The sequence below is a fragment of the Clarias gariepinus genome, chromosome 15 (assembly GCF_024256425.1).
Source record: "Clarias gariepinus isolate MV-2021 ecotype Netherlands chromosome 15, CGAR_prim_01v2, whole genome shotgun sequence".
Lineage (NCBI taxonomy): Eukaryota > Metazoa > Chordata > Actinopteri > Siluriformes > Clariidae > Clarias > Clarias gariepinus.
The window spans coordinates 31,014,205-31,035,786 of NC_071114.1; the positions used below are offsets into that span (position 1 = coordinate 31,014,205).

Consider the following 21,582-nt stretch of genomic DNA (forward strand, 5'->3'; position numbering starts at 1 on the left):
CACATTCTGCACATCCTGTTTAATTTATACATTTAATATATTTTTTTTTATTGTAACTCTGTTAATTGCAGATTCGTAAGTATGGTTGTGTATGATTGTGTCTGACAAGATTCAAAAATTTTAAATTGCTAACTTTTTTCAAAAACAAATATATTAACAATAAGACAAATTTAACCTGATTTAATAAGTTTATTATGATCACACACACACACACACACTATTTACAGAAGAGATAAAGACATGAAAAAGAATCACTTCTTCACTGCAACCTCTTTCAGCTCCACTCCACTGCTGACAATAAGCGTTTGCTGAGGAGTCCCCAGGTAAGCCGCCGCCCACTGCACCACCTGCTCTGGGACCCTACACACACACGCACACACACAATTGAACCTTCAACTGTACCTTTCTCTTTTCACAAACACATTTTCCACAGCAGACAGAACTTCATTAGTAACTGTAATAAATAATTCATGTTATAAACTTGTTCGGTCATAAATTAACAATAAAAGTAAATATAACTTTTCAGATGTTTTAAATTGTAATAACCCTTTTTTTTTACTGTGCATGCTCTGCATTTAGACTTAATAAGCCATGTAAAATAAAAATACATAAAAAATGAATGAGTCTGTATTGTGCTTTTGTTTGCTTTATATTTACGCTTGATACATTTTTTTTTTTCATCAAGCTGACTCACTTGTATTGACTGAGAGCTGAGGCGATGATCGGACACGGTTCATACGTGTAAGAGAAACTGCTGCCGTCTGAGTGGACCTGAGATCGGACACGAGAGGAGAAGAGAGGTTTATTTATAACACAGGACTGGGTGGTTATGCGTGACCATGCTGTACCTTTGTGTGCGTGTGAGTGCAAGTGTGTGTGTGTGTGTGCGTGCACCTACGTGTCTCTTTTTGGTGGGTGGGGTGTGTGACACCTGGTGGGGGTGGGGTGTTTTTTGGGAGGTGTCTATTGGGAATTGTTCTTCCACCCCCATGATCGCAGCCTGTTCACTCGATGTTAAGGGACTCGGAGGTGTTTGTGGCTTCTCTTGCAGGTCTGTAATTGTCGGGTCACTCGGGTGGGCGGGGCTATGTGGAGACGGGGGTGGTCTCTGAAACGGAGGCACGACGATTGTGGACTCCTCGGCCGAGCCGCCGATGGCGAGCAGTGAGCGATTGTCCGTCTGTGAGAGAGACTCCAGACTGCCTGGCAAAAAACAGAGCGACAAATACTTTAGCTTTTCAAACATTTAAAAAAAATCAATGATTATTTTTTAAAGGTATTTATTACTAAAAGGTTAAATACTGAGATCTCAGCACTACAAACAAATCACAATCTGAGCTTCATACAGGTTTTACTGACATACACTATTAAGAATGTTCTTTTTGTTTAGGGTTGCATTAAAAAAAAACAGAAAACATTTATATTAATTTTAAAATATGAACAAAAAAGGCGGAAATATCAAGGATATTTATATTATAACACGTAGTATAGATGAAATCCCTGTATTTAAAAAAATATATAAAAGAGCACTAATATTTAAATAGCTAAAATATTTGTAATCACATAAAACATGACATTATTATTTTAAATATTAATGTTTGTTGCAAAACATCTTTACAGAAATGAAAACAGAAAATATAAATAAATAAAAAACATTTAAATGTACAGATTTATAATTTAAATATCTATATATCTATCTAACTATATCACTATTATTATGGATGTTTATTTAATAATAACATGATTAAAATGACTAATGTCACATCGTTAATACACCTTGCTAATGCAAACTCCTTTACGTAGATTCATAAATACTTAGATGATTAAAAACAAACACATCAACCTTTAATTTACATAACACTCCAGTCTAAAAAAAACAAATATATTAATATTTATTATATTTATATTAATGTCTACTTAAAAATATTAACTAAATTAAGGCAAATGTTAATAATCCAAGAGTTTTTTTTAATGAAATATATTACATTTATAATGAATATTATTTAATATTTGGTAGACAGGGATTAGCCCACTCGTAACTGATTACACTATTTAAGACACTTAAGCGTGTGTGTGTGTGTGTGTGTCTTTATACTGATTCAGTAAGAAGCAAATTACTCTCTGAAGCAGATGAGGGGGTAACGAGCAGGTCAGCAGCAGGACAGAACATATCCCAGGGGCTCTCTCGCTCCCCGCTCTCCCCTCCTCCTGTAACACACCAGACCTCTGAGAGACCAGGAAGATAAGACAAGAACAGAGGAAACAATGTGTGTGTGTGTGTGTGTGTGTGTGTGTTATAGGTGGGGGAAAAGGGGAAGGAGGGGGGATGCAATAACATCGCAATAAGCTCCCTGGAGAAGCACTGACTCTCCTCAGCATTTCCACATCACTGCTTCTGTCTCCTACCTGCTCTCGTGTTGTTCAGCGTGAGCTGACGCGCATCTAACGGCCTATCTGAAGCCACGGAGGGCGAGTCTCCGGCCCGATCCTGCACAGTGATTGGACGCTCTATCGTTTCAGGAAGCACAAGGCCGCTCGGAGTTTCGCTCGAACCCGATACACCTGAGCACAGGAACATTTAAAGGGGGGAAACAAAAACACATACATGGAGGAGCTGGTGCGCTCGTCTGGAGGAATTCCCGACGGCCCGTAATGATAAGGAGCAATTAATTAGACGGGAGAGAGTACAGTACCGGGATCAGCTGTCAACATCTCCCTCTGCTCCTCTGGGATGAGGAGATGAGACACAGGAGTGCTGAAACACGGCTCATCCTGGAAAAAAAAACAGCCACATACACGCACACACACACTTGTTTGGATGCTGTACTGACAGCTGGTACCACCTGGTTGCTATGGAGACCAACTTACCCTGCAGCGAAGTCTCTCTCTGTGCCAGTGGGTGGGCGTGGCTGTTCGCAGGTGACCCTCTGTGGGTGTGCCTATTTTCTTGATTGCATCGTTCAGGAGGTCCATAATGATGTCATTGTGCCACGCCCCCATTAGACAGGAAAGTGGGAATGCTATAAGGAATATTAAAAAGAAAATCTAATATTTAGAAACAGTGTCAGTGTGTGTAATTAACATATGTGTGTGTGTGAGCGTGTGTGTGAGACACCACCAACCTGACTGTGACTGTGAGGCCAAAGAAGTGACCGAATTCTCCTTCATCAGGGATCTAGAGTGAAAGTTCAGACACATAATATCAGGATGGAAAAATGGGACAACACACACACACACACACACACACACACACACACATCTTTAAATCATATAACTGTTATAACTGTTACTGCATATTACACGTTAATATTTAAATAAATTTAAATGTGATCTAAAAAAAAACATTAATTACCACAAACATGATTAGTCGTTCAATTAGGACAAAGTAATGGCACCTTATAAAAAGGTGCGTTAATTGGTGGCTTGTTACATTACTGGACGATTTAGCACTTGTCACACTGAGGGGGCGCTCTTTCACCGTTTGGTCACCATTTTGTTGTTTCTTTATATGAGCTTTGCCTTTTATGGTGTTTTGTGGGAGGGGCTAAATGTAAATGAACAGTTACATCAACAACTGGCAATTTATTGCAATTAGTTTTTTGTCTGGAATTTTGGGGGGATAAATGAAGTCCATTATGCATCTCTCTCTCTCTCTCTCTCTCTCTCACACACACGCACACACACACACACACACACACACACACTACATACCGCCATGTCTTCAGGATTTGTTGCCTGACTGATGGCAGCATCGTACTGAAAGTAAAGAGCGAGATGAACAGAAACATTTTGACTTGTCTACAAAAACCAAGTGTGTAAAATATAACTCTTGTGTAAGGTGGAGGCGTGGCCTTGCCAGCTCGGGGGGCGGGGATGTCGACTGACTCGACCCACACTGACAATCTGATGAACGGTGATATAAAACTGACAGGTCGTCTGAAAAGGGGAAAAGGAAAGACAATAACTCTGAACATCGAAATGCAAAGGAGGACAGGAAAGAGTAATAAAAAGCAAAGTGATGAAAAATTTGAGAAAATGTAGATATAACATTAAAGGGGTGCAAAACTTTTAACTGACGTTTTCTCTTTTTTATCATTTTTTCACAATAACTATCTTAACACATTATTTAACCTTGTTTTGTTACTTGTGATCATCAAAATCTGATCAATCGCTAGCTCTCTAATTGTTGTTAATTTCTTATCCTGAGGGTATGCAAACTTTTGCACACAGCTGTGTAGAACAGGGCATGATTGTGTGTTTCTCTGCCGTACCAGCTCCGGATCCATGTGGAAGTTCAGCTGGAATTTTCGCACCGACACCGTGGTGTTGTCCAGACTGGAGAACGTGTCTCTCTCCTCCAACCTGAAAGGCACACAAGCTTCAGCACTGACGCCAAAATAATACGGATTAAATTAATCCATTATTTCAGATTATAATTTAATTCCGTAATATAACAATCCAATTTTCTTGAATGCAATATTACAACCAGAGGCGTTCAAGTCAAAGCGGGACTTGTGAAGTAATTTCTGGTCAATGAAGGCGTATTGAATCCGATCAACCGATCGTGACTCCGGCGTCCTGAGAACACTTTCTACCTTGATGGTGTCCAAGCACTAGTGACTCTGTATGACTGTATGATATTTAAACATCAGAGTATTATTTTTAAGGCTGTATTTGGTTTACATTATTACACTGTTTAATCAATTTAAAATGTGACTTATCCCACTAATTTTTTTATATGAAAATGTTTCATACACATTTCTAAAAGCTGTGCATAACTTAATCTTCTACATTGTATTTACATTATTTCGTACCTTTACCCTCCCAAAAAGCATTGAATACCTTTTAAAAATTTAAAGGGTTTAAAAATTTAATATGCTGAAAACATTCTTAAATAAATAAACTTATAAAAAGGGAACAGTGTGTGTTGTTGATGCAAAACCCAGAAAATGCAATGAACAGGTGATATATTATAAATATTAAAACAATTTCTTTGAAACACTTTGTAAATACGATTGTAAAGATAATATTACCTTTAGTATTTAACATATATTTTTCTCACGGACATGAAACACCACACATAAGATGCTTCTTGGGACTGTAATGGTACAAAATATTGTAAACACAATGCAGAAGATTAAAAGTGTGATTTCTTCGAGTCTTAAACAAGTGTGTGTGTGTGAAGTGTGTTTCAGTTCCACAGGTTCAGGTGGATTAACACAGTAGGCCGCTGCTGATGGTGACGGTGATGATGATGGTGTAATATTAGGAGAGGGCTCAGGTGTTTAGTGGCCGGTGTCATAACAGGTAGTTAATAAGTTGTGTGTGTTGTACTCACTCCTGCATGCGCTCCCAGGCGGCGGCGCTGAGCACCGCGGGGATGAACACCGTCCCATCGGACAGGAACAGCATGCAGGCGTCACTATCATCCGTACGCTGAGACTCTGTCAACTCGCTCACCTACACACACACAAAAATATATATACACTCACTATTAAATACAAATACAGGTTCTACATTTAAGACATGTTATTGATCAGGGTGTGGCTCCACAGGAAACCCTGCCGCTGGTGTAACTATTAAACATGCAAAGGATTAAGCATATTAGGTACAGGAATTACCAGGGACGACCCGATACAATATTATCAGGGTACCCAGGTGCAGATTCGGTAAATATCCCAATTATGATTTATACAATTTTGTTTTTTTTATTTGTCAATGCCACCATATGTGCAGATATACAGAGGAATCAAAATTCAGTTTTTCATCAAGTGACATCAAGTGTCATATATTGACAATTCAATATAGAAAGTCTGGATAAAAATATCAGCAGTCAGTGCGATATAGAATCAGATTTTTGTACGAAGGTATGAAGGTAATATAAACATTCTGAAGTTCTGACTCTAAAGGCATTTGACAGACAGCAGCAGTATGACAGCAGTGCAAAAAACTGTAAAGTGTGAAAGTGCAAACAGTGTCAGATTTAAAGATTTTTACTATTTGTTTTTAAAATTCTAACCCATCTGCAAATAATTCACTCTGAGCACACAGGACTGCCAATGTGTGCATGGTTGAGAGCACCACCTGTAGGAATGTAGAGGAACTGCGTCATTCTACCACCTTACAAACTCATGTACTACAGTACACTGCCCTTTGCAGCTGTAACAGCTTCAACTTTTCTGTGAAGGCTTTCCACAAGCTTTATGAGTGTGTTTATAGGAATTTTTTGCCCATTCTTGTGGTCCCTGCCCCGCAGTCTCCACTCTACTTCATCCAAAAGGTGTTCTATCGGGTTGAGGTCAGGACTTTGAACAGGACAGTCAAGTTCTTCCACACCAAACTCTCTCGTCCATTTTTTTAATAGACCTTGCTTTGTGCTCTGGTTCGCAGACATGTTGGAACAGGTGTGGGGTTGTTGTTCAGGAGTTGGGCTGAACTTCCAGTGAAAGGAACTCTTAATGCTTCAGCATACCAAGATATATTTTGGACAATTTCATGCTCCCATCTTTGTGAAAGCAGTTTGGAGACGGCCCCTTCCTGTTCCAACAGACTGCGCGCCAGTGCACAAAGCGAGGTCCATAAAGACATGGATGAGAGAGTTTGGTGTGGAAGAACTTGACTGTCAACCTGACAGAACACCTTTGGGATGAAGTAGAGCGGAGACTGTGAGCCACGCCTTCTCGTCCACCATCAGGGTCAAGAATGGGCAAAAATTCCCATAAACACACTCACAAACTTTGTGGAAAGCCTTCACAGAAGAGTTGAAGCTGTTAAAGCTTTATAAGTTTATACGCATGTGAAGGCAGAAAGTGAATATTTGGGAATATAGTGTATTTAATCTACAAAAGACTTTTGAAAATATATTTAGGAGTCAGAGTGGTGATGCACGCAAATGAATCACTACAGTAGATATCTGACTCGATTCTCCATCTCTAATACATAGATTTAAAAGTTGTGCGGTTTTGATCTAATAGGCTTTTTGCCTCAGACGGCGTAGCAGATAGCTCACGGGTCAAGAGTTCCATTCCCATTTTTGGGTCATGTCCCCCCCGTGTTTGGTGGGTTTCCTCTGGGTTCTCTGGTTTCCTCCTCCAGTCCAAAAACATGCAGATTAGGCTAAGTGACATTCCCAAACTGCCCGGTGTGTGTGTGTGTGTGTGCTCTGTGATGATGTATTGGCACCCTGTCCACGCCCTAAGCCTCCTCCTCCTCATCACTGTGCTGTAAAGGTGAAACACTGAAAACTGGAGTCTGATAAAAGCATTACGTCACATCCGGGGGGCGTGGCTATGATATAAAACGTGACAGAAAGTCTATCTGAAGCTGTTTACTCATTAATGAAGCACACTGTCCGGTACACACACACACACACACACACACACTCACTCACTCACTCACCCCGACTACATGCGCCCTGACGCTGAGCTCGCGCTCCTGCTCTGTGCTGTAACTCTGCACGAGCTGCTCGATCCACGGCTCCGGTTCTCCCTCCGCCCTGAAGCGCCGCATTACCGAATACACGGTGTACAGCAACCCCAGCGACTACACACACCGCCACCACATGGTTCACTATTCTCAGTTCGCGGACTAAAACCTCTGTGTGCGTCAGTTATCGCGGAAAATTCCGTTATAGCGATTTGGCGGCTCAGTTAAACGCTACGCTCTTGTTTTCGCTCCGTGTAGAAACAGTGAACTGCATTTATAAGTTCCGGTTTTGATTTAAAGCATCCGCGCGTCTCTGCTGCCCCCTTGTGGGACGTTCCAGTAAAACAAAGCACTGCAGATCTTATCGAGGTTTTTTTTTCCCCCTGTAAGATTTATTTTTAATATATTAAGACACATAAAATTCCCACTGGAGGACTGTAAAGGTACAAAATAAAAACGGATGTATAAAAGGTTGCATTTTTGCTTTGAAATGTGAATGACGTATTGGTGAAACTTCATGAGAGCCCCTCTCAGGAGACTTAGGGCGGGGTCCAGCCTGGGCCACCTTTACAAGGTACTTTATATACCCTGGATATGACTGAGCCATGTGACCGGCGAAGCTGAAAAATGGGAGAAAGTGTGTGTGTGCGTGTGTAAGAGAGAGAGAGAGTGAGAGAGAACTAAAATGTAAACAATTAAAAATAAACAGCAATGAAGTTGGTGATGAGGCAGTAATGATAGAGCTGTAAATAATGGACATTTTACAGAGACACACCGAGATATAAAAAACACGAACAAGAGCAGAAATTGTAATGAAATGTTTTATTGTTAAATCCATAATCACAAACATTAATAACTATTATTAAAAGAAGGTACCAGATAAAAACACAATGTCAACAGTTTCAAGTTGAAAACAGAAGAACAGTCCCGGCACCATGGTGTAAAACACACTAACACACACACACACCAGCATAACACAGCTCCGGGTTCCTCTAAAAGCGAATGAGTTGTGATAAAACCCCCGAGGCCGCCTCGAGCACCTGGTCTCTCTGCGTCCGCACCCTCACGCTCTCAGACTTCACCTGAAAAAAATCATCTTTAAATCATCATCTTTAATTTTTTTGTGAAGCTGCTTTGAGACAATGACCATTGTTAAAAGCGCTATATAAATAAAATTGAAAATCATCTGGGTTCATCAGCACAGACGAGGTCGTGATCATGTGATCGGCGGTTAGAGACGGCGGTGTGTTAGATCAGCTCACCTGCAGCTCAGCGGTTCTCCCAGGGTTCCTCCGAGCTCCTGTAGAGCCTCGCTGAGCTCGCGCTTCAGGAGTGAGTAATTCGGCTTCTCTGTGTACTGCAGGTTCATCACATGACACAGGTAGCTCTGTAAGGCACCTGCATGCACGCACGCACACACACACACACCATTTAAAAGCATTTATACACATTAACACTGCTGAATATATCAGTCAATAATAATAATAACAATAAAAAACACTCACATGAAACTTTTTTCTTTTTAAAACAGTAGCTCATTAACTCAGGAATATCAGCCATGTACCTGCACACACACACACACACACACACACACCAAAAAGGAAAGACAGAATGAATGATTGTGTGTGTCAGAGAGAGAAAGGCTGGTTATAACTAATATCACGTGAGTGTTTTATCTCTAATATCTTAGTAAATGCTTTTTGGCCATTTGTGTTACCGGTTTTAAAGGGGCATAAACTTTTGCAATCTTTCCTGAGTACATTACTGTGTATATATTTGAAAATTCTGAGTTGAAATCACTGAGAAAGAAAGTTTAAATAAGCCTGTGACTCTCTCTGTGACGGAGTGTGTGTCTGTATATATATATATGTGTGTGTGTGTGTGTGTGTGTGTGTGTGTGTTACCTCTCCTTCTGAGCACACACAGCTGATCCTGGCTGAGTGACGGGACTCCAGGGCAGCGAGCGGCTCAGCCAGAAGAGGAGACAAAACCCCAGAGACTGCAGATCACTGCGCCGAGACGGACCTACACACACGCGCGCGCACACACACACACACACTTCATTGTTCCATGTCCCACCTGATGTACAGGTGTGAGTGTGCGTTTATATGAGTGAGTGAGTGAGTGAGTGAGTGTTAGGACTGTGTATTGGCAAGGGCCTCACGATACGATAAATCACAATATATTGCGATACAATACATATTGTGATATATTGCAATAGTTTGTATTAGTCTGTGTGTCACATTATATTGACAACTTGATAAAGTAGGCAGACAAATTAAAATTCCAAATTCCAATTTATTTTCCATCCTTTCCAATTGATTAGAACGGCACAGTGTGATTGAAGTCCATATTGTTATAAAACACTTAACACTTAAACATTCAACTAAAATGTATATGCCACTAAAGTTACATATAAATTAAATAAACAATTTATAAAACTAAAATAAATTTAAGCAAAAGAATTTAAGTTCATCAAGTAAACATAAACCTGGAACATAATGCTCTTATATGAGGTACTCATTGTCACCAAACTGTTAGACCAAAAACTCTCTTGCCTCCAAACTATTAGAAACTTAAGTGTAGTACCGATACCTGAGGTTTGACTATCGATACACTATCGTAAAAGAAATTATCGCGATAATTAGATGTATCGATATTTTTGCACAGCCCTTGTGTGTGTGTGTGTGTGTGTGTGTGTGTGTGTGTGTGTGTGTGTGTGTGTGTGTGTGTGTGTGCGCGCGCTCGTTACCGGCCCCTTTGTGTGAATCTACACTGATGAAGTTAAGGTTCCCCTGATGAGGCGTCCGGCCGCCTTCCCGATATTCCACATGTCTCCCTCCGGGACAGAACCGGAACGCGTGACCAAAACCTGACAGAAACACCTTAACACACACACACACACACACACACACACACACACACACACACACACACACAAAAAACTGATTTAGTTATAAAAATGTTTTTCAAATTTCTGTAATCTTTTAAGACACTGTTAATTTGATGTATATACTTGCAACTATACACTGTTTGTCACACACACACACACACACGCACGCACGCACGCACAGCCTTCTCACCTCTCGCAGGTCCATACAGTGTGGAGCAAAAGTGCGTGTGTGTGTGTGTGTGTGTCTGCTTGTCTCTGCTTGAAATTTCACTTCATCAGAAGTGTAAAGGATCAGACCAATTCGATGTGTTCTGAGCGTGCGGTGGGGACGCGGTGGGGACGCGGTGGGGACGCGGTGGGGACGCGGTGTTCAGGCTTATGGTTGTGATTTTAAACTCATCAGTAAAATATTATAAATGTGAGTCTGAATCAAACTGTTTATAGCTGCTGTGACGTGAGAGAGAGAGAGAGAGAGAGAGATTAGCACAACATTAACCGCAGCTATAGTCGTATAAACACGTGGTCACGCTGGTGTGTGTGACCCCAACACGACCCTGACTGTGGAAGCCTCGCTGCGGTGTGATACAGGAGGAACGAAACACACGGTGGTGGTGGCGGCCTGGCGCTGATTAGTTCCCGATAACAACACACCCCTAGAGTTCTTCATTCCTCCAGTGACTTTACTCGTGATGATGATGTGGAGTGTAACACGTGTGATGGGGGTGGGGCTAACCTGCGACGCTCCATGCATGCTGATGTAGACGTTTCCTGCGTGGAGGTCTGCGTGAGAGTACTCGTTCTCATGGATGAACTCAAGAGCATCCAACTAAAGTGAAACACACACACACACACACACACCTTGTAATTAATAATTGATGCGTTAATTATAAATCCTATAACACATCTTATCTTATTATATAGAGGAAGAACTCAGTCACAATCATAACAACAGAGTAAAGGAAATTAAAGAAAATTTGAAAGTAAGAAAATAATTTAAATGAAAGGAAATGAAAAGAAAGGAAAATAAAAAAAAATAAAAGAACATTTAAATGACTAGAATTAAAATGAATAGTCTGTTAAATTTCACACCTTTCTAAAACATACGGTGGAGTGTTGGAGTCAATTCTGCACAATTAGTCCCATTTAAAGGAAATCAAAGGGAATTTAATTAAAATAATAATGATAAAATAAAATAAAGAAAATTGTAAAAAAAAGCCAGGGAACTTAATCTAACGGAAATTATTTAAAAAATTTGACAAAAAATAAAATTTTATGAAATAAATGGAAAAGAAAAAAGAGGAAAGAGAGTGAAAGCAAACAAAAACTAGATGAAACCAAAGAAGAGACGCGGCGTACTAATCTCAGAGCGAGCTGCAGGACGTCTCTCTCATTGAGACTCTCCGTCCGTGTGTCCAGGACCGACTGCAGGGTGCAGCCCATGGCAGGAAAGATCAGAAACCTGCAGCCGGAGAAAAACCAGGATTAACCAACACACACACACGGGCGCGCACACACACATACGATTGAAAGCCTTCACACACACACCTGTATGTTTCATAAACGCCAAACCCAACACAAGATGGAATTCCAAGGAAATCTAAACCCAGCTTCTTTATCCACTTCTCCACTGAAACGACACACACACACACACACACACATTTCATTAAGAATCCTTTACAACCAAACTGAACTAACTTTATCTGCTAGATTTACCAACATATCTTAACTCTGATTGTCTCTGTGCATTTTATTCTCCTGTAAAGTAAAAAGGGCGTTCCTGACGCCCACAAAACTCCATAAAAGGTCATGTGTATAGAGAGTTAAGAGCACAAAAAGAGCAGTGAGGGTACAGTGAGTGGAAAGTGGAAATTATTTTGACTCACATCTACAACAAATAAAAATATTTAAATACAGTGAAACCTCAGATTGTGAGTAACGCAGTTTGCGAGTGTTCCGCAAGACAAGCAAAGTCTTGGTTTATGAGTATCATATATCATGTATCACGCATGGCTTCTTGTTTTGACGCCAACATCATGTGATCACAACTGAACCAATGGGTTTTCTCTCTCTTGCTTTGCGGAATTGTGGGTAATCGTCTCCCCTGCTGGGTCTTAGTGCTCGTCTCTTACTGGTATAATCAACATCCGTGACCACGGGTACTGTTATAGTAAACACTGTGACCAGGTGTGCACATGTTTTATTTTGGGTTTTTACGCGTGTGTGTACAGCACATGTGTACCGTTTATTATAACACACATCAACTCCTCCTCTCGCCTTTACACACACACACTTTCTCTCTGCTCATTCTTTTCAAAGGTAAAGTGCAGGTTAACTTCAAAGTGTCACTTAATCGAGTGTCATTAGCGATGTTCCTTGTAAATTTTACCGATAAAACATTCTTTTCGTTAACGTGTGTGTGTGAAACTCAAATAAGAGAGGAGGCGGGGTTACCGTGTAAGTCAAGAAGAGGCAGAGAGGAAGGTCTAAATAAAAAATAATAATAATTCAATCCACCTTGTGGCAGATGATAATCTTCCACAGCGCTACAGAGTGTGTACGGAGACGACACCGCTGACGAGAGCGATGTCCACAGCCTTCGTACTTAAAATAACTGAGTGCTAAATCCTGCATCAGCTGCGGTGTGTGTGTGTGTGTATATGTGTGTGTTTGCAGCTCACAGCCCTGTGTAGACAGCCCGGACCTTCCTCTGTTTATTTACACACCACTGTTTCTTTTTATCTGAACCGAATGATTTGACTTGCCTTTGTGTTTTTTTAACATCCTTGAATTAAAACTAATGAAATAAAACACCCGGTTTGGAATAAATGCTCTAGATGGCGCTCAGAGTTGCTGCCTGAACGCTCTAGCACGAGGATGAGCTTGTCTAGACGTCTCTCTGGATCAGAGGCATCTGCTACACCTCATTTACACCAGCAGTGCGGCTCGCGGTCAGGGCGTGAGGTCACACACTCACCTGCAGCAGGTTTGGCGGCTCGCTGGAGAAAGTTCTGTTCGTTAAACAGCTGTCCTTCTTTGGCACCCTGAACAGGAGGAGACACACACACACACACACACACACACACACACCCTGCTTGGTATTTACATAAATTATACAACATATTTGTGTGTGTTCGTGTGTGTGTGTGTGCGCAAGTTCTCACCAGCCTCATTATGTGCTGTGAGTCGTGAGATGAGCTCCGTACACCGGCCTGTTGCACTGAACACACACACACACACACACACACACACACACACACACACACACACACACACACACACACACAAAATGTAAATCTTTAAATCCTACAGCTTCACATGTTTCTCTCCTCCCGGGAACAGACTCCTTGCGCAAGATTGTGCCATATTGTCACCCGTCTCGTTGCTCGAGACACTTTACACACCGCCGCTTTAATAATCACTTAGTGTTGTGAATGACGTGTGAGGGTCAGTGAGGGTGTGGCGTACCATCGTACGTTAGCTCAACGTCTGTCTGACTCAACAGCTCCACCAGTCTCCATTTCTTCCCTGACTGGTCACAGCACTCCAGTCCTTCCTCCAAAGGCTCCACGGCACACACTCGCTTCGTCCGCTTGCCTTTACCTTTAAATCAATACACACACACACACACGATGATTTAAACTGTTGCTGGGAACTAACATGGAGAACAGTGCATTATGCGCACACACACACACACACACACACACCTCTCTACTCTGCGTAACTGCTCACCTGAGGGCGGAGTCTGAGGACACGATGACATCACTTTCTTTTGCTCCTCCTCCTCCACTCCCGCTCCAGGACACGTTTTCCGTTTCCGAGGCGACGCGACAGGACTCAGATCTAAAGTCTGAGTGCGTTTCTGATCGAGTCTCATCAGCTCAGTGTGAGACGGATCAGAACGTTCGCCCTTGCTAGATGCAGGTTTAGGCGGCGTGGACAGGGTGGAGGTTCTCCTCATGGAGGATCTGCGTGTGGATTTGATGGGCGAGCGATTTAGCGCTGAGGAAGAGGAAGATGAAGAGGACGACAGATCACACAGAGAATCTGTACAGAAAGAAGAAAATGAAGCACAATGTTAGCATTTACGTACAGTAACACAAAAAAGGAAGAGAGTAAATATATCAGGAATATATAATTTATTGAGTGTTTTAACAACACAGCACTGTTGAATTCTGCATTCTGATTGGTCAGAAGATGTGTACACATACACACAGAGAAGTCCCAGGATGCACTGCGACTCTGACTAGGATAAAGCAGTAACTGAGCGTGGAGGATCTGTTCCCTCACTGTGTTCTGCTTTACTACATCTGTATCTGGTGACGTTTTCAACCTCGTCATCACCTTCAGAACGAGGGATGTGCTTTTAATTACTTTGAAATAATTTTTAGTTAATTTCAGTTGTTAATTTGTACTCTTGCTTCAACACACCACACACACACACACACTTCTGTACTCTTACAATCACACTCTCATGATCAGGTCTTCATGGTGTTGCTATCAGACTCGAAGGCGTACATATGACCAAGGACTACAGAACAGCAAAGAATCACAGATTTTTTAAATACGCTGTTTTATGTTTCTTGTATGTTCAAGTAGGCTTTATTGTCACTTCAACCATATACAGTTAGTACACAGTGAAACGAAACAACGTTCCTCCAGGACCAAGGTGCTACATGCAACATAAATTTACAACATAAATTAACAGAAACACTAAACTGGCTAACTAAGAGGCCTAAAAGGGGGAAGAGGACTGAACAATGCCTTTCCCAGCATGATTAGTGTTTCTCCTCCCACTACCTTATAATTATGAAGTATTAAAATGTGTCGTGTTGTTGCAATGTCACTTTGTCGCTGATGTTTTCACGTACACTTTATGTTGTCCCTTTTGTATGGAACTTTGACATTTTTAAATTAACAGGAAACAATCAATCTGTCGTGTCTCAGCTAGTCAGCTAATTAGGTTTCTTAGATAGTTAGTTGTGTTGATTTATGTGGTATGTAGCACTTTGGTCCTGGAGGAACATTGTTTCGTTTCACTGTGTACTAAACTGTATATAGCTGAAGTGACAATAAAAGCCGAATTAACTTGCCATCCAACTCCTTGCCATAAGACAGAAGTGATAACTAAGTGGCTCGGGGAACAAAACATCAAAATTTTGGGTTCATGGACAGGAAAGTCTGCAGAAGTTCTCTGACGACTCTGTGGTTGTTGTGTGTATAACGGATGGGGACACCTCCGAGTACCTGTCTGTAGTGGACGACTTCGATTCCTGGTCTGAGCGTAATCACCATCAACTTATTACATATTAATAAAATTTGAACTTGAAATGAGGTGATAAAGACTTATGAGCTGTGCTATATATATACACACATATATACACACACAGCACAGCTTAAAAGTCTTTATAACCTAATTTCAAGTTCAAGTTTTATTAAAGATTCAAAGAACTTTATTAACCCCAGAGGGAAATTGTTTATTATTAATTACAGTTACTTACAGTTGTTATCTAAAGGAAAAGTAATAAATAATCTACAAAAAACAAAAGTTAAATAAACCCTAGAGTCCTAAAACAGTAAGTACCACAAATATGACCCAAGAGCATTTGTAAATATTCTAATATTGTAAGTAATTGTAAGTAATCTAATAGATCTATGTGATATTGCATTACATATTTTATTGGGAACTAATATTGCAATTATTATTGTAATCACACCTTATGAACAGTAACTTCCTGCAATACACAGTGTGTTTATAAGGTGTGACTACAGACAGGTATTTGTGTGAGTAATTATGATTCATCCATTCGATCAGTCTCTAGCAGTGTAGATAATCTAACAGGAGCTCAGGCTCTTAACTCTTTAACTCTTTATGGAGCTGCTTTACCTGGCAGAGTGACGTCATGGGTCTGGACAGGGGCCACGCTCATTAACCCCACGTGAGCGCTGAGTTTACACACCGCTTCAGGCGCTCCTAAGCGCAGTGTGTGTGTGGACTCGGGAGGTTCTGTCAGGCTGGGCAGCTTCTCTCCACACGACGGACAGAACTTAAACCCGGGCTGGAGTTTGGTGCCGCATTCGGGGCAGAAATGTACAGGCATGATGGAGGATATTCTCTAACCAAACACAGACTCAAAGCAGTCAACTCTCTTTAATCTGGATTAAAATCATATAAAAAGGCCCCCGGTTAGAAAGCTCGAAACACCCCGCTGTGAGAGTGAACCTGCGCGGGAGCCTGAGTTTGTTACGGAGCGGCCCAACACTTCCGCTTCACCACGTCACGTGACCCAGCAACGGCGCGCGGTAAGGGACACACACAGTAAAAGGTTGGTTATAAAAAAAAAAAAAAAAGTATAAACGCTTTAACGAGAAAACGTACAGGTTCAAACATTAAACATCTCGACATTTATGTGTAATGAGGAAACTCCGCGATGTACAATTAATAAAGAAAAAAAAAATATATATAACTATATTAGGGATAAAATAGATCCATTCGTCCGCGATCGTTAACGCGGAAGTTCGCGCATGGGCAGTAGCCCTCCCTGAGTCCTGAACTCACTTTATCCTAGTAAAGTTCAGTAATCCTTATATAAATAAGCGTTGACCTTAAATTAGGCCTTTTTAAAAAAAAAAATCATTAATTTACCCTAAACTTCATATTCAGGGCTCATGTGGCCTTTTAACTGTACATTATCCCTTGAGATATGTGGTGTTTAATGGTTTGTGCCAAGAGAATGTTTCTGCAATGTTTTAAAATTATTATTAAATCAGGACTGGAGATGAAACTCAAAAATGCCTGTAATTCAGTTCTTTTATTTAACATGCCTTACAGATTCTTAGTACGAGGTACCAGGGTCAGGCTCTTTTTTTAAGTATAGTCATTATAATTAATTACTGCCTCTTAAAAAAAAAGTTTTCTTTTTTTAACAGTTGTATATTTTATGCTTTATGCATAGAATATGAATACACATTATGAACAAAGAACATTTGTCCTACATCAGGTAATCTCTCAATTTATGTTTAAAAGCCTTAATTTGTGTTTCATTTATAAAATGAACCAAAACTATGATTTAAAAAAAAAAAAAAAAAAAGGTAGCTTGTCAGACAACTATACCAAAAAAAAAAAAAAAAATTAAAAACCCTAGGTAATACTAAAAGTGAATCTAGGTGTAACATTATTTTGGAACTATAATTTAGTTCAGATCAATTTAGACTTTTTACATGTCTAATTTCAGGATTAGCTGACATGTATATCTTCATTTTGCTTAAGTGTTGTGACATGGAAGCTCAAATCATTACTGAGAAAATAGTTCACTAATAATTACAAAAAAAAAGAAAAATCAATGAACACTAGCACTGCTGTAGTAAACCATCACACAAACGATATCTGCTCAGTGATTCTGGTCCATCAAATTATAGGACAAAGGGGTGCCAATACTTTGTACAGCACATTAAAGAGGCTAGTGTCAGGATTCAGAGTGTAACATCGGACACTGAGGACATGAGAAAAGGACGGCGCGGTGACAGGAGTGTGTGAGGGAGAGCGCTGTATTGAGTTCTGCAGAATTTACAATGATAAAAATGACAGAGTGAAACGTGCGGTTTACAGGAACATCACGCGCCTGGACGTCTTTATCCTGCTGCAACGTCAGAGTAATGCAATCTGTCAGCTACGGTCACTAAACATGTTAAAAATTACAAAGAACTGGAAAGAGCTTGCGTTAACAGTAAAGCGTTAAGACAAATCAACAGTTGTAAAACTCGGACACTTGGCCCTGTATGTGTCCCTCTCTATGCATGTCCTGTCTCTGTCTCTCCAGCTCCTCCCTCTCCTTCCGAAACTCCTCTTTGGCCTTAAACAGCTCATCCTTCTCCTTCTGGAGTTCTTCTTTTTCCTTCGCAATCTCCATCCTGATGGTTTCCAGGTCCTCCCGTTCCCTCTTCAGTCTGTGATGTTCGTCCTCCTGCTCGCGTTTCTGGTTCTGAAGCGCTCGCCGCTCTGCGTCTAGCTCTCGGATCTGCTGCATCAAATCCCTCTGCTGCTGCAAACTCCGCCCCTCTTCCTGCTGCACACGCCTCAGCGCCTCCGTCAGCTCCCGCTCACGCTCCAGGATCCTCCGCCCGTCGCTCCAGTCAACCACTGACACAATCAAAAATGTTATAATTAACATTAAAAGTGAAAATAAAAAGATCTTTCAGACTTTTATAACAGTATGTGTAAAAATAATGTGAGGAGATCCGTACCTGTTAGACTGCTGTTGAGGGGAGACGGTACCATCCGGCTGGCTGGAACGTTCCGGGCTTTGGGTGAAGTTGCAGGCACGTAATCCGGATCCTCATTTTTGCGTTTGGGGGGGCGTTTCTGCGAATGTTCCTCGAGCTGCGCATATTCGGTGGGGTGCTTGTTCTGCAGGTGTCTGATGAGATTGCTGGTGCTGCTTTGGTGCTGGATCTTCTCCATGCACAGCAAACACAGCGCCTTCTTCTCCTGGTCCACTTTGCGGTAGTGAACCCAGACTGCGCTCCACTTGCGCGAGGTCGGGGTTTGAGTCGGTGCCGGGCTGCCCTCCTGGGTGCCCCGACCCTCGCCTTCGCACCCGGACGCCTCTCCTTCAGTCGGCGCTTCTCCTGCTGCGGCACACAGGATCCCTCGGATCGCCCCGTCCATCTCAGCATCTCCCACCTCAGCCGGGACTTCCACCTGCTGCTCGTCCATCATCACGGTCACTGTTTAAAAAAATATATTTATACAATAAATATAAAAATATATAGCATAATCACTTAAAGCAAAAGGTGACGAGCTGTTTTAAATAAACATGCCTAACAATAATAAACAGAAACATGGCTGCGGATCATGACAGGAAAATTCACTATGTTCGTGTTTTTAAGTATAAATCTCAGAGAACCCGGTCTTCCCTCAGATAGTCGATTCGATTCGAAACATTCCGATTCGGTCGGTTTGGAGAACCGATTCGCGCGATCCGTTACAGGGGTTCAAACCGAGTGATTCACTTTAGTGGAAGTGAGCAGAGCTGCGCGTGACACCCGCATCGGCGGAGGACGGCATGAATCGCTGTTTGAGACTTAACTCTGATTTATCGTCCCTTTTAACGCTTTTCTGTTTCCCTCTGACGGTAAGTCTGAAGAGACGCGGGGAGCAAAAATGGCGCCTGAGGGGGGAAAAAAAACAGCAGCGCGCGCAGAAAGAGCTGATATTAGCCAGTTAGCTAACGTTAGTCAGCGAAGCCGCGCGCGCATCTATAAAACTAATTTTCAGAGATTCTCAAATTTAAAACCGACTTCATGAGGGGATTAGGGGGGGGAAAAGGTTTGACTTCGCGTACCCTTTTTTACGTTTATTTTTAAACCGAGTTATGCTAATATTGGCGCCAAGAATTAGCCGGATAGCCTAGCCGCTCTCACTGAGGCGTTACACGGAGAGCGCAGGGTCTGATATGTCATGCTAATTGTTTACAAAGAGAGAGAGAGAGATGGAACGAGTGTTATATATTGAAATCCGTGTTAGAATGTAAGATCAGTCCAAACCTTCCACACAGCCGTTATTATGAGCGGACGCGGTTTTCCCCGCGGTGGATTTTCTCTTGTCCAAAGCGGAGAAATCATTTGGATGTTTCGCTCGTAAATGGCGAAGCATGTTGGTCGTGTGACCAAAATATAAAACCGTTTTCATACAAAGGAGACATAATACTCTTTTTTCGTCCTCGGCTTGGAAAAACGACCACACTATGCTTCGTTTTCGTGCCGCCATTTGAGAGTTGGTTTTGTTCTGAGCGCTGTGGCTATGACGTGCTGTACTGCCCTCTATAGGACTGGCGGTGTATCTGCAGTGCATTTACGTTATTATTTCTATTATTCAAAAATGGCCGCGGGGAGTGCATTAAAATATAAGCAGAGTGGAGTCTTGTATAATAACTAGAGAGCGATTTCTTGAATATACAAATAAAAAATCCAGGTGCTGAAAACAAATTAATCAAATAAAAATTATTGAAAAGTATCGTACTCACCTTATTCCATACAGTGCGTTACGCGTGTTTCATCATCACTCTGCGACAGAATTGTCGTATCGCGGCTTTCGCGCGCGCTCGCAACGTTAGCTAGCTCGCTGCTATCAGTGTTAACGCTTTCAGTGTTAATAACGCCACATTTACCACGAAACTGTAATCCGAACACGAACTGCTATACACTCGTACACAAATAATAAATTAACACTTTAATTAGTAAAAAATTCTGAGGAGAAATCTGTAAATATTTTGTTAAAGTAACTCGCGGTCTTCCTGTGACAGGAGGAAATGGTGCGCGCGAATCAAACCAAACAACAGCAGTGCATTATGGGAGATTCATGACCACTAGAGGGCGTAAGAGAGCAAAAAATTACTTCATGTAGGAAATGCATGTCTGTAGTTTATGCTTGAAAACTTTCAGCATTAATGTTTAACAGGAGGAGAGGACATCCGTCTGAGTCTGTCTTTACTCAGTTCAGTACTCTCTCCTCATGTGTGTGTCTGATCCTGTATCACTCCTGCTCTTCCTGGAGACTTAGAGGCTCACTAGTGCCACATCAGCTTGTCTTAAACATTGTCCCTTCAGTCTTATAACAAAAAGTCCAGCCTGAGACAGACCTGTAGGAATAATCACAGCCGGTGTGAAAATGGCCATCACAGGTTTAGAGAAAGTTTTCACTCACAGCTTTCTTCACTGTTCTAAGTGAGATTCAGACCAAGATAGTTTAGGTTTTCAGAGCAGAGAAAGAGGGTCTGTATACCGTCTGTTCATTCATATTTCGTTATGAAAACTGACAAGTCAAGTTTTTTCAATTTTTGTGCAAAAGTGTAAACGGCACAATTGTTTGTGATTTGTGCACACAATCCGAAGTTGGAAAACAAGATTTTATTTTTTTTTTTAGAATTTTGGAAACGAAAAAAAAAGTGGTTTCGGCAAGTTTTTGTTTTTATAATGAAACGTGAATGAACAGAAGGTACACTGACTAATGACTCTCTGCTCTGACTTGAATCTAGCTATTGTGCCTCTTTGTCAGACTCAGCTTCAACTCTTTACCTCTGCATGTAATAAACCTGATCACAGCATCCTTGTGGATCATTGAGGATTTAATGTAAAGCATTAGGCTGCTTCTTTTTCTATCTAAAAGCATAAAGGTTTGTTGTTTAGATGGGTAATTATTCCTCATTACCAGCTCCTATTGCCTGAGGTTTACGCCAAGGCTCCACTCTGGGCCCTGTTTGGTTTTT

The 21,582-nt window shown here is 41.3% G+C and overlaps 3 protein-coding genes across 4 annotated transcripts; all 3 read right to left on the reverse strand.

Annotated features, from left to right (window-relative positions):
• Positions 1-181: 181 nt before the first annotated feature.
• acd (ACD shelterin complex subunit and telomerase recruitment factor) lies at positions 182-7,561 on the reverse strand. 2 transcript variants are annotated; one of them, XM_053513612.1, is made up of 13 exons: positions 7,399-7,561; positions 5,339-5,460; positions 4,272-4,362; positions 3,857-3,936; positions 3,712-3,756; positions 3,123-3,175; positions 2,869-3,020; positions 2,694-2,772; positions 2,407-2,562; positions 2,119-2,208; positions 899-1,203; positions 695-771; positions 182-360 (listed from the first exon to the last, which is right to left on the reverse strand). In XM_053513612.1, exons 1-13 carry the CDS (start codon positions 7,507-7,509, stop codon positions 252-254), a joined length of 1,470 nt encoding a protein of 489 aa, XP_053369587.1. In that variant the 5' UTR covers positions 7,510-7,561; the 3' UTR covers positions 182-251. The 2 variants fall into 2 exon arrangements, with proteins under 2 accessions (XP_053369587.1, XP_053369586.1); XM_053513611.1 differs by having other exon boundaries at positions 2,119-2,226.
• A 671-nt stretch (positions 7,562-8,232) lies between these two features.
• On the reverse strand, positions 8,233-16,599 carry vrk3 (VRK serine/threonine kinase 3). The gene is made up of 13 exons (XM_053512541.1): positions 16,203-16,599; positions 14,048-14,362; positions 13,784-13,918; positions 13,480-13,535; positions 13,293-13,359; positions 11,864-11,945; positions 11,675-11,777; positions 11,052-11,144; positions 10,178-10,310; positions 9,330-9,450; positions 8,931-8,989; positions 8,688-8,823; positions 8,233-8,507 (listed from the first exon to the last, which is right to left on the reverse strand). Exons 1-13 carry the CDS (start codon positions 16,414-16,416, stop codon positions 8,504-8,506), a joined length of 1,518 nt encoding a protein of 505 aa, XP_053368516.1. The 5' UTR covers positions 16,417-16,599; the 3' UTR covers positions 8,233-8,503.
• A 1,246-nt stretch (positions 16,600-17,845) lies between these two features.
• LOC128543458 (uncharacterized) lies at positions 17,846-20,321 on the reverse strand. Its single transcript, XM_053513899.1, has 3 exons — positions 19,862-20,321; positions 18,560-19,042; positions 17,846-18,455 (listed from the first exon to the last, which is right to left on the reverse strand). The coding sequence occupies exons 1-3, from the start codon at positions 20,166-20,168 to the stop codon at positions 18,061-18,063; spliced, it is 1,185 nt and encodes a 394-aa protein (XP_053369874.1). The 5' UTR covers positions 20,169-20,321; the 3' UTR covers positions 17,846-18,060.
• Between the last annotated feature and the right edge of the window lie 1,261 nt (positions 20,322-21,582).

Bases quoted from the DNA above. Each gene is read 5' to 3' on its own strand.
- LOC128543458 (XM_053513899.1), bottom strand. From the start codon at position 20,168: ATGCACTGCAGATACACCGCCAGTCCTATAGAGGGCAGTACAGCACGT. The intron at 19,043-19,861 runs GTTTGGACTGAT...TTTTTTAAACAG, and splicing joins TAATAACGGCTGTGTGGAAG to TGACCGTGATGATGGACGAG. The intron at 18,456-18,559 runs GTACGGATCTCC...TGATTGTGTCAG, and splicing joins CCTCAACAGCAGTCTAACAG to TGGTTGACTGGAGCGACGGG.
- vrk3 (XM_053512541.1), bottom strand. From the start codon at position 16,416: ATGCCTGTACATTTCTGCCCCGAATGCGGCACCAAACTCCAGCCCGGG. The intron at 13,536-13,783 runs GTACGCCACACC...GTGTGTGTTCAG, and splicing joins CGTTGAGCTAACGTACGATG to TGCAACAGGCCGGTGTACGG. The intron at 9,451-10,177 runs GTAACGAGCGCG...GCGTGTGTGTAG, and splicing joins AGATTCACACAAAGGGGCCG to GTCCGTCTCGGCGCAGTGAT.
- acd (XM_053513611.1), bottom strand. From the start codon at position 7,509: ATGCGGCGCTTCAGGGCGGAGGGAGAACCGGAGCCGTGGATCGAGCAG. The intron at 3,021-3,122 runs GTTGGTGGTGTC...TATTCCTTATAG, and splicing joins GGCCTCACAGTCACAGTCAG to CATTCCCACTTTCCTGTCTA. The intron at 1,204-2,118 runs GTAATTTGCTTC...GTTTTTTGCCAG, and splicing joins CCCCTCATCTGCTTCAGAGA to GCAGTCTGGAGTCTCTCTCA.